The sequence below is a fragment of the Fragaria vesca genome, linkage group LG3, assembly GCF_000184155.1.
Source record: "Fragaria vesca subsp. vesca linkage group LG3, FraVesHawaii_1.0, whole genome shotgun sequence".
In the NCBI taxonomy this organism is placed as follows: Eukaryota; Viridiplantae; Streptophyta; class Magnoliopsida; order Rosales; family Rosaceae; genus Fragaria; species Fragaria vesca.
Window position 1 is genome coordinate 6,873,756 of NC_020493.1, and position 15,016 is coordinate 6,888,771.

The window sequence follows — 15,016 nt, forward strand, 5'->3', positions numbered from 1 at the left end:
TGGTGATGGTGGCAACGGCGGACGGTAGAGAGAAGAGATCAGATCAACGAAGAGATCGACTGGGTGGCGGACTGGCGACTGGCGAACGATGAGAATCGGTGGCGGACGGTGAGCGTCTTCTTCGTCTGGGAATCGAATCGGTGAAGACTGAAGAGGGCACAGAGAAGACTGAGGAGAGAAGAGAAGAGAATGAGAGAAGTGAGAGAAGTGAGAGAACTATCCGAGCGTGCCTCAGTTAGTTCAGTTTTTTTTTTTTTAGTCTTGCTGACGTGGCGTGTCGGAGGAGGTCAACGTGTCCACGACGTGTCCGAAAAGTCAACATTTTTGGACACGGCACGTGGGGTGTCGGACACATATTTTACTGTGTCAGAGTGTCCGACACTCCAAGGGTGTGGAGTGTCCGTGCAACATAGCTATATACTAATCGAATGAAACTGTTCTCCAATATAGGTGTCAAACTAATGTTTATCACAATTTGTTGTTAGTTAGTCTTCTCATATATCACAGTTCTGAGCTGAAACCTAGAGTCTTCGTTTTACCATATGCAATGGTTCCCCGAGTATGAGAGATTTGTGCTCTTGAGCTTTCTGTCATTCTATGCTTGGTCGTGTGTTGCATTTGCTTGTCTGGATTTCTAGTTATTGTTGTTATGTGGACCATTGGAAGGCACTGTTAGGGAAATACATGATTAACTTTAGGTTAAATTCATATATAAAACTCATATTGTATTTTGTTTTATGAAGATGCTCATCTTCATCCGCTTGTTTGTAAGACATGTAAATATTTATATCTTTTTTCTTTAGTCTGGTACGTCAAATGATATAGCTCATTAACTGAAATCAGAAAACGTAGAAGTTGAAAGAAGTAGCAGTGCATACTAGCTTTGCTTCTCTGCATCATTGCACCTTAAGCACGCAAACTTGAAGGTCTCTTCACTCTGGAGCAAATCTCAGCGATCTCTAGCATATCTCCAAGATTCCCAAGCAAACTCAATTTCATTCCCCGACCATATGACCCAATATATGACAATAAAAAGAATAAATAAGATTTAAACCGCAGGGACCGGTTTGTGGGCCTCGCTCGCCCTCGAGCCCATAAGAATGATTCTGGCCCAAACAGTTGTGTTGTCACTTGAAATCTTGAGACACAATCCATAACATGTAAAGGGTTTGGACGAGTTATAGCAGGGTCCCGTATGACCTACATTCCACTCGACTCGATCTGTAGATATGCATATATGTCTGCTTCATTTTATATGATGCTTTTCTTTTGATACACACAGGATAAACTTTCTCTTTCTGTTCAAATGTGCATAGCCAGTAATACTGTAGTGATTAGGATAAATTAAGGATACTGTTGATACAAGGAAAGAAAGGACAAACGAATTGACTTGTTTTTTTTTTTTTGAAAAAATAAAATAAAAAAACGAATTGACTTGTAAATACTGTCAGTGTTTAAAAGTATGATTTGCTAGCAAGTTATAAACTATTGTCTAAATCACTCTCACTACTATATCTGGGGTTTCAATTTTCAGCTTGCAAAAACATCCATTGCTGAGTTGTCACAGTCCTTTGAGAAAGCAATTGATGCTCTTAATTAACATCCGTTATGCGATTTCATCCAAGTAGCTATTATGTCTCAATCTCATAAGTTCACCAGAAGTATAGGTAAGTATTCTACTGTGTGACATCGTTCAGTAGTTGAATCATTTAAAGACTGTTTGTCTAGGAGTGACATGAGATTATGAGAAGAAGGAATTAAAATGAGCGATTGTATACGTTTCTCTGCGTAAAATCCAAGGAATTCAAGCTTCTTCCCAATTTCTTTTCTTTCGTTTGATATGAGTGATGAACTATTTCATCAGATCTTGGTTCCATGCATGGCAAGTTGTACCAGAGCTAGGGACATGAATGGAGGCTTGGAGTGTGGAAATAACGTTGATCATCCACAAGTATATGATCAGGTTCCTCAAGCTTCGATATACGGATGAAGATGAATAATTCCGGTGACGTCAAGGATTCATGGTCAAAATGATTCACCATAAGACTAACAGAACTTATAGAAGGCGTTGAAGTTCCATACTGCTAATTCGTCCATTGCTATTTTAAAGTGACAAGCTTTGTATGGGTACTCGTGATGGATGTGTTACCTTGGGATGAAGACAATCAAGTATCTTCTTTTTCATTTTGTTGGTGCACTATATATATGACTCTATGAGCGTGTAATCGTATGTATTACACTGAATATATTGTATGTATTATACTAATATACTACTTTTTGAACGGTAAGGGCTTATTTTGTTGAAAAACACTAAAAAGAGGATAAGTGTGAAGGCAATGAAAGTTGATACATACATATCATGTGGAGACATGTAGTAGAAAAGGGGCGGATCTGTAGTAGGCTTTATGGGCTTAAGCCTAGATAAAAATTCTCCTCGTTAATTAAAATGCTACTAAGCCTTCCTGATGCGAGTGCAAAAGAGCCGCGCTCGTGCGTGCGTTTAATTTTGTTGTCGTTCATTCTCCTATTTAATATACTATGTAGTTATCCTTTATGCCATGAAGTGTATTGCAGTTGAGTCGGTTCAGCATCTTCCCCTACAAGTGGAGTTGGTGATCGATCAAGTACTTCCAAATGCATGTTCTTCAATCTTCATCAGCAGCCACTTATGGCCTAGAAAAAGAAAGTACTTCCAAATGCATGTTCTTCATTAATCTTCATCAGCAGCCACTTATGGAGGAAGCATGCGCGCGCTAAACACTTTCAGCTAAAAGACTATATGCGATCGATGCTTTTCCGGCCTAGAAAAAGAAGAAGGCAATGAAATGAAATCTTCATATTCTTTCCTTCCCTTTCCTTATTTTCTTCCCTTCTCTCTTCTTTCATATGCCTGCAAATTAATCTCTCTCTCTCTCTCTCAAGCATGGAAGGTTCATCGGATAGTGTCCGAGATGGAAGAAAACATCACGGCGGCGCTAGTGACGGAAACTCCATAGCTCCTTCTTCTGAGACATCACGGTCAACAAAGACTCTTCAGCATGAGGTCCAGATATGTTCATCGGATAGTTTCCGAGATGGAAGAAAACAACACGGCGGCGCTAGTGACGGAAACTCCATAGCTCCTTCTTCTGAGACATCACGGTTAACAGAGACTCCTCAGCATGAGGTCCAGGTATGGCTCCAATACATAACTTAATAGCTCATTGTTAATTATTAGAGATATGCTAGCTTTGAGGATTATGTTTTTATTTTTTAAAGCATTGAGGTCGTTCTCGTAGTTGTTGTGGGATTTTTCTGCGGCCTCATCAATATTAATCCCGATGGAAAGTGCTAATTTGTGTGATTAATTGATTATAACTCCAATGACGGAGCTTAGTTAGGGCCAAAAGAGGCTATGGCCCGGGGGGGGGGGGGGGCGTTATTGGTTGACTTGTATGATTTTGAAAATTTGTGATCATGGCCCCTCTAAATTGAAATCTTTACACTGATTATTTCTTGAAACAAGAAAATGCATGTAATAATTACCTTAATTAATCGCCTTAATATATCATGCAATCAAAACATAAAGTTAGCAAAAGTTAATAACACATTTTGTAGAATATTATTAAGGTTTGAAAATGGAAAATAACAGTTTTACTTTAATCTTGAATTTTATAAGTAACCTTTTAATATAAAAAATATTTTTCGGTCGCCCCTAAAGAAAAGTTTCCAATTCCGCCACTGTATAGCTCAAACTCGTCTTCAATTGATGAGCTAAAATGCTAAAGAGTAAATTGTTATCGTTATCTTAAGAGCCAAATTTGGCACATTGAATGACTATTTAGCACATGTCATATGACATCCTTTCATTGGCTAATAGTGCAACATCTTTCTGTCTTAAAAAAATTCTCACATGAAAAATCTCACACTAAGATTAATTCATCAGTTTGATTTGGCAAGCTTCAGTTTTTGGAAATTTGTTTCATATGATAAAGTCTTTTTACTGGATTTTGCAACAACTACATCTAGTCTACGTCTTTTTATTCTCCTTAATCAACAATTTTATTTTTATATATATGCACAATGTTTAACTTGTGTTTCACATCTGTATTTCACCATATCATCTATTTTACTTTGTAACGAAATTTTCCCTATCTAGTTTTACTTGACTTTCTATCCTTTTTTTCAAATGGCCGGGATTTCCTCTTGAAAAATTTGATAATGTTTCATTTAGATAAGAGAGGTCACATAGACATTGATTTGTAAAAAATATTATAATTAATGATTACCACTTTTAAGCCAAATTGGTAATTATTTAGGACTCAAACTAGATCAAATCCATGGACGATTTCAATCTGTCAAACACGAAACTTTCAAGTTTATAATTAGTAAATCATATTTTTAAGTGCCTTACGATTTTCAATTTGGATAAATATTTGTAGAGATGATCTATTCATATAAATATATCTAAAGATTAGACATTCAAGATGTAGAAATGTGTTTGAAAATCAGTGAAATAAAGAAGTCCTCAACTAGTTCTTTATATCATTTTTTTTTTCGAGAGGTACAAAGAGAATCTTAAAATCCCTAATACAGCCTACACCAAGAGAGTCAAAGTAAAAAGCATTTCCAGCTGAGCGAGGAAGAGAATGGTGCCAAGCTTGAGTATGTTGAATATGTCCGATCTTTGCCAACGAGTCTGCCAGGAAGTTTTGTTCTCTTTTAATGTGATTGAAGGAGCTGATGTTGAGTAATTGTGTCAGTTTCTTGATGTCGTGAACTATAGAAGAAATCCGCCAAGGGCAAGCGATCTTTTCGTTAATGCTGTCAATGAGCACCTAAGAATCACCTTCAACAAGGAAATTATGGAAGCCATGATACCAAGCAGCTACTAAACCTGCTCTAAGTGTCAATGTTTCCGCAACAAGAACGTCAGGAATACCAACTTGTTTTGCTGTAGCAAGGACAGGTTGTCCTTGATTATCCTGTCCTTGATTATCTCGAAAAATGAAACTAGAATCCCTTGAATTATTCAAAACTGAACCATCAAAGTTTAGCTTGAGAGTGTTAGGAGGAGGAGGTTTCCATTTAAGTAGTTCATGGTGCTTGTGAGGAGGCTGTTTGTGATTTTGATAAAAGTACTGGAAAAGGTAGATTGAAGTATGAATGAATTTTCCAATTGTACGATTTTGGTTTCTAAAAACTAGATTATTACGGCTTTTCCAGAGACTATAAGCTACAGTTTATATCATTGGTATTAGAAAAGTGGGTACTTTTTTTATTTAATAAGGGAGAAGTCTGTTTTGAGAAACGTGGAATTGAAATTCCAAGAATTAAAACGATTCAAACGCTTTAGCGGTTTGCAGTTTGCAATAGCTCAGCTTCAAACGCATGCTGAAGCTCACTTGCACTGCTAACTCATCGCCTCTCCCTTTAAGTCACTGAACGTAAATTTCAAACTTCATCTATCCGTTATGGAAGGCATTACAGGAATCAAACTAGAGTTGATGTGACCTCTTCCTGGTTTGTCCATATCCATATCTTCTAATTTCCCTCCAGCTGATATTAATTGTACTTGTATGGCCTAGCTAACTAATAGTTTCATTGACGCATTGAAATTTATTACCTTTGCCAGAGATCCATCTCTATTGCTGAAACTTTTTGTGTTTCTTAGTTCATTTTTCAGTGTGTGTTTTTTTTTCTTCTGAAAAATCACTATTTATGTATACATTTCTGTTGGTGAATCATGAATCGGGAATGCCCGATTTGTTATTATGATGTTGATGAATTTCTCTAAATTGAAAACCGTATTTGCTGATCAACCTGATGATAGTTAAGGTAGACCGTAAAAATATGGACTTTTGCTTATTTGTAAGAATAGGTTTGCTTTGAAATGCTATACAAATGCCTTGTTATGATCGACACAAAAAGAAAAACACGCTTATAAAGTTGAAAACTTGATGATGAATGCAGGAACCAAGGACCACAACAACTAGGGAAGGTAACATTGAAATGGGAGAGTGCATCGATCCCGAACATGTTGGAGTTGTTGAACCAAATTTCCCTAGGGGAAGTAACTTCAAGAAAGTCTCCGTCCTGCCCCTTGTCTTCATCATCTTTTATGAGGTATCTGGCGGTGCGTTTGGTGCTGAGGACAGTGTCAAGGCTGCCGGTCCATGTCTAGCGCTGATCGGATTCTTGGTGTTTCCACTAATTTGGAGTCTTCCTGAGGCCTTGATTACTGCAGAAATGGGTACCATGTTCCCTGTGAATGGGGGTTATGTGGTTTGGGTTTCTTCAGCCCTGGGTCCATATTGGGGGTTTCAACAAGGATGGGTGAAATGGTTAAGTGGAGTCATTGATAATGCTTTGTACCCTGTTCTGTTTCTGGATTACTTGAAGCCATCAATACCCGCTTTAGGCGGTGGAGTTCCAAGAATCGCGGCAGTGTTAGCTTTGACAATGATTTTCACTTACTTAAACTATAGGGGTTTAACCATTGTCGGATGGGTTGCTATACTCTTAGGTATTTTCACGCTCATTCCTTTTGTGGTTATGGGACTTGTAGCAATTCCTAAGTTGGAGCCTTCAAGATGGTTAGTGGTGAGTCTACACAATGTGGACTGGAATTTGTATTTGAACACTCTCTTTTGGAATTTGCACTATTGGGATTCAATAAGTACACTTACTGGAGAGGTGGATACCCCAAAGAAGACTCTCCCCAAAGCTCTCTTTTATGCTATGATTTTGGTGGTTGTAGGATATCTCTTCCCTCTTTTAATTGGTACTGGCGCTGTTCCACTTAATCGTGAGTTGTGGACTGATGGCTACTTCTCCGATATTGCAAAAATTGTTGGGGGAGTTTGGTTGAGATGGTGGATTCAAGCGGCTGCAGCCATGTCAAACATGGGGATGTTTGTGGCTGAAATGAATAGCGACTCTTTTCAACTTCTAGGGATGGCAGAAAGAGGGATGTTGCCCAAGTGTTTTGGTAAACGGTCTCGTTATGGAACTCCAGTCATTGGTATTATGTTCTCAGCTTCTGGAGTCATTTTGCTATCTTGGCTAAGTTTTCAAGAGATTATAGCAGCAGAAAACTTCTTGTACTGTATTGGAATGATTTTGGAGTTCATTGCATTTATACGATTACGAATGAAGTACCCAGCTGCATCTCGGCCTTTCAAGATTCCTGTTGGAACAGTTGGAGCCGTTCTTTTGTGCATCCCACCAACAGTGCTCATCGGTGTAGTATTGGTTCTTTCTCAACCCAGGGTTGTGATTGTGAGCCTTATAGCTATAGTGATTGGCCTTTTTATGCAGCCCTTTCTCAAAGATGTTGAGAGAAAGAGGTGGATGAAGTTCTCCATAAGTTCTGATCTCCCAGATCTTCATGGTGGTAACAATCGAGTGCCAACTCTTTAAAAATTAGTAAGCTCTCATAATGTTGTGTTACAGTATATTTTGTAGATAACAATATGTTGTGCAACAACTGTTTATTATCTTTGTTTTTAAGGCAATTATAGATTAAATGTATCATTAGATATTGATATATAGATCATCACCATTAATTGCCTAGTGAGAACTGTGAAGTTACCACAAAACAAATAAATTGTAAATTCGGTTTCTGTGGTATATTTGGATCTAACTTTTGTTTGCGATGTGTTTCATACCTTTTTTTTTTTTTCTTCTAAGAATGGAACAATTGCATTAAAAGCATGTGTTTCATACTTAACAAAGTTTAAATGTAGGTAATAGTTGTGGTAATTCTTGAAAAGAGCACACTACAATTTTCATTAATATTCTCCTTATCAGCTTGAAAGTCAAATTTTTTGTCAGATTAAGATCTAAAATGGCTTGTTATTTGGATCAAACTAAATCTCCAAGAATCTTTAACCATCCAGCTTATATTTTTGTAGAATTGAGATATTTGTAGAGATTAATAATTTTATTAGTAATTTGTTTGACTATTTCTCTATAGGAGTATTATTCGATCATTTAATAGTACATTGAAAAATTATCGGTTAAACTTGCTTCCCACATGCCTCACTATGATTTTCATCAGAACCATCAGATATAGAGCGACTGTATATGCAATTTCATTATCTCCATACCTATTTGTTCTTTCTAAAGAGCAGTTAGCTCACAACATGTATGTGGAAGTTGTAAATGAAAGCTTTAAAACCGCTAACGTCTGGCCGCATTTCACATCTTCTCATGTGGCTACCTCCGCATTTGAAATCAATTTGTAGTGTTCTCCTAGTACTATAGATGAGGCAGCTCGATCAGGTGAGATGTATTCGACATTTTGAGTCATGGAAAATTCTGGTTACGGAAAAAAAAGATGTCAATGCAGATAGACTTGAGCTGCGATGATCACTAGGTTTTTTCAAATTTTCAAGGAGTGCAGAAGCCAGAAACTAGTCGGTTCCTTGATCAGGTTGCACAGTTGAAAAATGTGGTTATGAAAGGGAAAAAAAAAAAGGATAAAATTGAAAATAAAGGGGGCATTCCGAGAATTGAACTCGGGACCTCTCGCACCCTAAGCGAGAATCATACCACTAGACCAAATGCCCTTGTTCGACTGTTTCCCAAAAGTAAAAATATTTATAAAACTACGCATAAGAAACTGCCTATAAAAGACTCTGTCTTAGGCGCCAAGTGCATCTGCTAAAAAATTCAGAGATTTCAATTTTCAAACGCTCAGAGTTAGAAGAGAGAGAAAAATGAAGAAAGGGTCAGGCGGTGGAAGACGAAGCACTCGCCGGAGTTCAGCTGCGGCGCTACTCGAGTAGCTTCTCCGAACCACTCTCCTCCCAAATCGACGCTTCTCAACAACAGCAACAAGCGCACCAAGAAGATGACCGCGGCTAGGGCTTCTTCCATCCTCGGATCTCCGTCTCCAGCAGCCTCCAAGCCGCTCGCCGACGCCAACGGCCTGGCTTCGATTCCCGATCTGAAGAACCTTGCCTCGTCGCGCCTCCAGGATCTGAAGCAACACATCGATCGCTCACACACCGAGATCCTCAAGGATTGCGATTCCGCTCATTCTCGACTCCACAAGCGCTTCAAGGTCTCTCTCTCTCTCTCTATCACTCTATTTATCGAAATCGAATTGAATACTTGTGTGGAATTGGTACTTATCAGCAACTTTGAGCTTTGTGATTGATTGTTTGGTTTTTGCTTACTGAAAAATCCAATGGAAATTTGAGTTTTTGCCTAATTATTACAATTATAAGCGGCTATAGGACAGTTTATTACTGGATTTGAGATCTGATTATGGACTTTACAGTAGTGAGTTAGGGTTATGATAGCCGAGAAAATGCTTGAAACTATTTCATAATAATGAGAAATTATTGCAGTTAAAGCTAGCATAGCATGTTTGGCATGAGTACAACTCAAATTCTCAGCTCAACCATGATTTGATAAAATAACACCTGTTATCATACCGTGGCCTATTCATTTCCATAGTATTTGGTGTTCTTTTTGGATGTAATTAGTACGAAATATAATGTTTGGAGAGGTAAATATATTGTGATAAATTCGTAGGACTTGTTAGTACAGGGAAGAGGAGCATTGGGAAATAGAGTAGGGCATTGTGTCAGCTATTTATTTGTTGGCTTTCTGTGTTTCAGATCCAGACTCAAGCATGTCAGCAAATGTTGGATGAAGCAGACAAGGAATACAAGAAGATGACTCAAAGGACTACTGAAAGTCGGGAAGCAATGATGGTATATCCTTTGACCTGAATCTGTTATCCTTTTTTCTTTTTGATACAAATCTGTAATCCTTTTAGTCGTGTATCGTATTGCTATTTCTTATGTGTAACCTTCTGTTTCTTTTGCAGGCTTCTTATGCAGAGTTCATGGCAGATGCACAGGCCTCGGCTTCTCATGGTATGTCTTCAGCTTAATACCTTTCTTACCTGCATACATTTGGGATTTTTCATAACTCTCATCTTGGATCTCATACTATGCTGGAAAAAGTTGATTGTTGATGTAAATGCTATGTTCTGTTGAATCTTGAGATACAATCTGTAAAGGGTTTTGACAAGTTATAGCAGGGTCCTGTGTGTGTGTGGAAATGACTTACATTCCCCTGGACTCTGTAGATATGCACGTATGTCTGCTTCATTTTATATAATGCTTTTCTTTTGATACACACAGGATAAACGTCCTCTTTCTGTTCAAATGTGCATAGCCATTAATACTACAGTAATTAGGATAATGGATACTGTTCATTCAAGGAAAGAAAGGACAAACAAGTTAACTTAGATATACTGTCAGCATGTAACAGTATGATTTTCCAGCAAGTTTTAAACTATTGTCTAAATCACTCTAACTACTATATCTGGGGTTTCAATTTTCAGCTTGCAAAACATCCGTTGCTGAGTTGTCACAGTCCTTTGAGAAAACAATTGATGCTCTTAACATCTGTTATGGGATTTCATCCAAGTAGCGATTATGTCTCAGTTCACCAGAATGTTTAGGTGAGCATTCTACTGAGTAACATCAGTCAGAATCTGTTGAAGCATTTCTTTTCATTGTTGTTAAGAAATAATGAACAAAAGAGCAAAAGTATCATATCCATAGTAGGTTATGAAGAAATAATGAACAAAAGAGCAAAAGTAGGTTAATATCTGTGGAGTATTTTGATTTATATTACGATGTAGATAGGTGACATAGATAGATTTTCAGAATCATTCATAAAAAAGAAACAAAAGGAAATTTAACACAATTAGGCACATGCTATGAAGTATGAACACTTGAGCAGGTTTTTCATTCTTCTATGAAATCGCTGTATATGACAATTGATGGATCATAAGGAGTTGGGATGCATATTCTACTCCCTCCTTTCTGTTCATATAATGAGGGACAACTTGTCTTTAGACCTTAAGTATTTACTGCATTCTTGCAGAGTAAAATGCATCCTGTATGATACTTTTAATACCTTCATATGTGCACCTGTCGTTTTCTGATATTTCATCAGATTATTATGATCTATGTGTTCAGACCTTGAGAATTCATTATCTTCCTGAAAAGTGAATTTATTCTGCACCCATGGTCAATGAAACTTTAACTCTCCCATTTGAGGACACCGTCGTTTTGACATTTAGACGCTCATCTCTAAGGAAGTTTGTCTAAGAAGAGTGACAAAAACAAAAACTGCAGTTCTGATATTCTCTTGATTCCTGTGATTTGATGCTTTAATTTTGGCAAATCATTTACTTTTCCATACATCTCGTATCGACTTTTGCATAATTCCTTGTGTTCTGTTCTCAGGGATGCATAGCGGGTGGACAGTGGGAGATAGTAGTTGACTGGATTCAGAGTGTGATCTACAGTTACCTGATAGTATGATATGAGTTTGTTAATTTGACAGTCTTAACCTTGTTGAAACTGTGGGATTGTTGCAACACTATCTTGGAACAGTACTTGGATATAGATGAGGAGTACAAGTCTTCTTGAGAACCATAAAATCATATATATTTAGATCATCGATCACTCTAATTTAGATTCTCCATTCTCTCAACTAAACAAAAATTTGCAACTAATACTTTTGCCCCTTCGCTCCTTACATGCATATATGTACTTTGCAAGATGCTGACAGAGCCTATGTTGCTTGCATAGCTTTTATTGTAATGTCCTAAACCATTTAGGATTTTACAATTTACTGTATTGTTAGAAACCTACCAGGACTAGAACTTTGGAGTCCCTAAACTTACAGAGTTCGTAATTGTATTCCAAATAGAAGTAGAACTTCTCGTCCTTTACCGGCAAGACCATCACCCTCGAGGTAGAGAGCTCCGACACCATCGACAACGTCAAAGCCAAGATCCAGGACAAGGAGGGCATCCCTCCAGACCAACAGAGGCTCATCTTTGCCGGAAAGCAGCTCGAGGACGGCCGGACCCTCGCAGACTACAATATCCAGAAGGAGTCGACTCTCCACCTCGTGCTCAGGCTTCGTGGTGGCATGCAGGTTTTTGTGAAGACTTTTGACTTGCAAGACCATCACCCTCGAGGTAGAGAGCTCTGATACCATTGACAATGTCAAACCCAAGATTCAAGATAAGGAGGGTATCCCGCCGGATCAGCAAAGGTTGATCTTCGCCGGAAAGCAGTTGGAGGATGGTCGTACTTTGGCCGATTATAATATCCAGAAAGAGTCCAACCTGCACCTTGTTCTGCGTCTCCGTGGTGGTGCTGGTTTCTGAGGAGTTCCGTTTGTTTTATAGACTATAGTTATAACACTCGAGGAAGTTATTCCATTAGGTCGTTTTGTATTTCTTTTTCCGGTTATTCCAAGATTTTGTTTTCCATTTAGTTGTTGTTTTAGTTGATTAAACTGAAATAATTTCCAGATTTCTTTTGAATGATCTAAACGTATTATGTTCTACTTGCCTTGCTATTAAATAATTGAACCAATTGACCGATTTTTTTCTCATGAACCTTGTAGAGATTATTATGATCCATTAATGGTTTCAACTGTAAGCGGAGTTAAGTACAAAACTTATACACGATATTGAGTTAGCATGATGATCGATCGATTTTGTTGTTATTTGTGTTTTATCTTATGATTCTTACTAATTAGGTGTATGAAGATATATATTTTTCATTTTTTCAATATTTGGGAATGAAATCTGCATCTTAGGTAAGTTTCTAATCTACAAGACTAGGGCTGGCAATTTAGGCTCTGTCAAAACCAACTAACTGAGTACCAACCGTATCAACCTAGTTGGTATACCAAAGACTTGAGAACCAACTTACTTGGTACGGTATACCGTATCGGTCTTGGTAACATAGTTGGTACTTGGTATTGAGATTTTTATACTATCTGTATACCGTACCAACCATGTATGTGTATTTATACAAAAATACATCCATATCTATGTAGGTACATGCATATTTTATATTTATAACATCATATATATACAAATAATACAAAATGTTAAGAATCTGTTGCGAAGGTGAGACTCGAATTTTAAATCTTTTCCAAACAACTCTCACTCTCAACCACTAAAGCACAATGCATCATTATTATAATATATGTATTGTTTTATAAATATAATTAAAATATAAAATGTTTAAATTTTGATAAGAGATATGTTTCAAAACCATAACTGCTCTAATGGAAAATATGATCACATATCACCAGACCAAAGCTATCATGGTATTATATTTGTGCAAAAGTTATATTTATCATGGTACGTGTCGTGTTGATTCCAACTCGTGCACACCAAGACAACTCGCATGTGCAGTGAGTAGTCACCTTTCCTTCCCACGTGTGACGCCCTCCTTTTCACCGTCACCGTCCAGCTTTAACAAACCTCCCCCCCCACCCAAAAACGACGTCGTACCTCCATTATCCTAACGAAAAACCATCTAGAGAATCCGCGGCTGCTAAATTACGCCGAAATGAGAGAGAGAGAGAGAGAGAGAGAGAGAGGGAGGTGTCACCTCAGGAGGCACCAAAGTCCACCTTACACAAAAGAAGCCAGCAGCCGCCCACACCCATCTTTATTTATTTATTTAGTTATAATGACGGTTTTTTAATATTTTTATATTTATCTTTCTCTTTTGTTAAATATTATGGTTTGTCTTTCACTCACTTTGGACGCGAAACGTGGCGCAGTTACGCAGACCGACGTTGGGTCCCGCGCACCAACAGCATTTAACAAGAACACAGCCGACCCGCCGGCGTAACTGTCTGTCCCTCACCGACACGTCACCCTTTCTCACGGCTTCATTGCGCCGATATTAATTTCCATTGCTATTAAATTATTAATTATCTTGTTGCTTATTCCACCGTAAGTAAAATAAAAAATAATAATTTCGAGAATTCGAAATATCATTGGCATGCATGCACCTTACTTAGAGTTGAACACGCTTGAAGAAAAATCCCTGCACATTCCTCTAAGTCCATGCACCCCTATCCTACTCCCCGACCTAAAACTTGCTTTACTCCGATCTATATCTTCATTATATAATATATTATCTTTTTTAATAAATAAACAGGCATTATAATCGATTACTCTTTCATAAAACATAAATATATAAATATCATGTTAAATAATTAGAAAGAAAAATGTGTGTATTAAGAATGATATATATGTTCAAAACCTTAATTATATACATACATACGACTATATGAGATTGAAGTATATAAGTAGCTTGTCGACTTGTATAATGCATGTATTTAGATATAATCTAACTGTTTGAGCCCAGTGGGTATTTTTGGTCCAAGACTCAAGGTAGGTTTTGGATAACATTTAGGCCAATACCTATGGCCCTTTTTTAATGCGAAGCCCACGAAGGGTGGCGAAGTCTGGCAACACGCGAGTTGGAGTTTTGCAAAGATTCTGATACCTCGCGGGATTCGATGTCCTCGCGGGATCCTTTGTTCTAGTTCTTGAAGGTTTCTACAGTGCATGGCGAGGTAGAGTTGGAAATGGACTGTAGTACCCGCGGGATAGGATCGCTTAGTGCTAGAGTTCGCGCACGACGCTACAGTGATATGATGCGGGGCGGTGAGCGAGACCTAGGCGAAGTCTGTTTTGGACACGTGTTGCATGGATCGCGCGGCTCGCGAGCTAGTCGTTTCCTGGTGGAATTCTAATTGCTGAGTCCGAATGGATTTGTGATTAGGTCTCTGCGAATTGCTTACGGATCGCTATATAAGAGAGTTCGAGAATCTGGTTTAGCACACTACACACACAATCAATCATACAAAACAACTGCAAATCTTCGAGCATCCTCGAAACCCTAAGTTCTAAGTGCACCTCGCCTTAGATCTCAGAGCCCGTCTGGACTCGCCTCTCTTTCCCAATTGTTGCTCTGCTCGCTTCGAACAGTGAGTATCGATTCACATGTGACTAGATAGTTTGATCGTAATTCCTCGCCCGCGAGGTGACACCGGAGCTCTACTTCGCCTGATTAGAAGTCAAGAACGCGCACCGTTCTCGTTCCGCGTCCGCGCGGTGGCACGCCCTGCAAACCCTAATTTACTTTTTAGTAGCACAAGTTACCTCTCTACCCCT

At 38.3% G+C, this 15,016-nt stretch overlaps 2 protein-coding genes and 1 non-coding gene across 3 annotated transcripts; 2 read left to right on the forward strand and 1 right to left on the reverse strand.

Moving 5' to 3' along the window:
* Positions 1-3,162: 3,162 nt before the first annotated feature.
* LOC101302439 (probable polyamine transporter At1g31830-like) lies at positions 3,163-7,401 on the forward strand. Its single transcript, XM_004295507.1, has 2 exons — positions 3,163-3,172; positions 5,953-7,401. The coding sequence occupies exon 2, from the start codon at positions 5,992-5,994 to the stop codon at positions 7,399-7,401; it is 1,410 nt and encodes a 469-aa protein (XP_004295555.1). The 5' UTR covers positions 3,163-3,172; positions 5,953-5,991.
* Positions 7,402-8,480: 1,079 nt separating this feature from the next.
* On the reverse strand, positions 8,481-8,552 carry TRNAP-AGG. Its single transcript has one exon. It is a non-coding gene; the product is annotated as a tRNA-Pro (tRNA).
* A 142-nt stretch (positions 8,553-8,694) lies between these two features.
* Positions 8,695-11,422, forward strand: LOC101291027. Its single transcript, XM_004293803.1, has 5 exons — positions 8,695-9,049; positions 9,612-9,707; positions 9,824-9,872; positions 10,346-10,465; positions 11,259-11,422. The coding sequence occupies exons 1-4, from the start codon at positions 8,837-8,839 to the stop codon at positions 10,432-10,434; spliced, it is 447 nt and encodes a 148-aa protein (XP_004293851.1). The 5' UTR covers positions 8,695-8,836; the 3' UTR covers positions 10,435-10,465; positions 11,259-11,422.
* Positions 11,423-15,016: the final 3,594 nt, after the last annotated feature.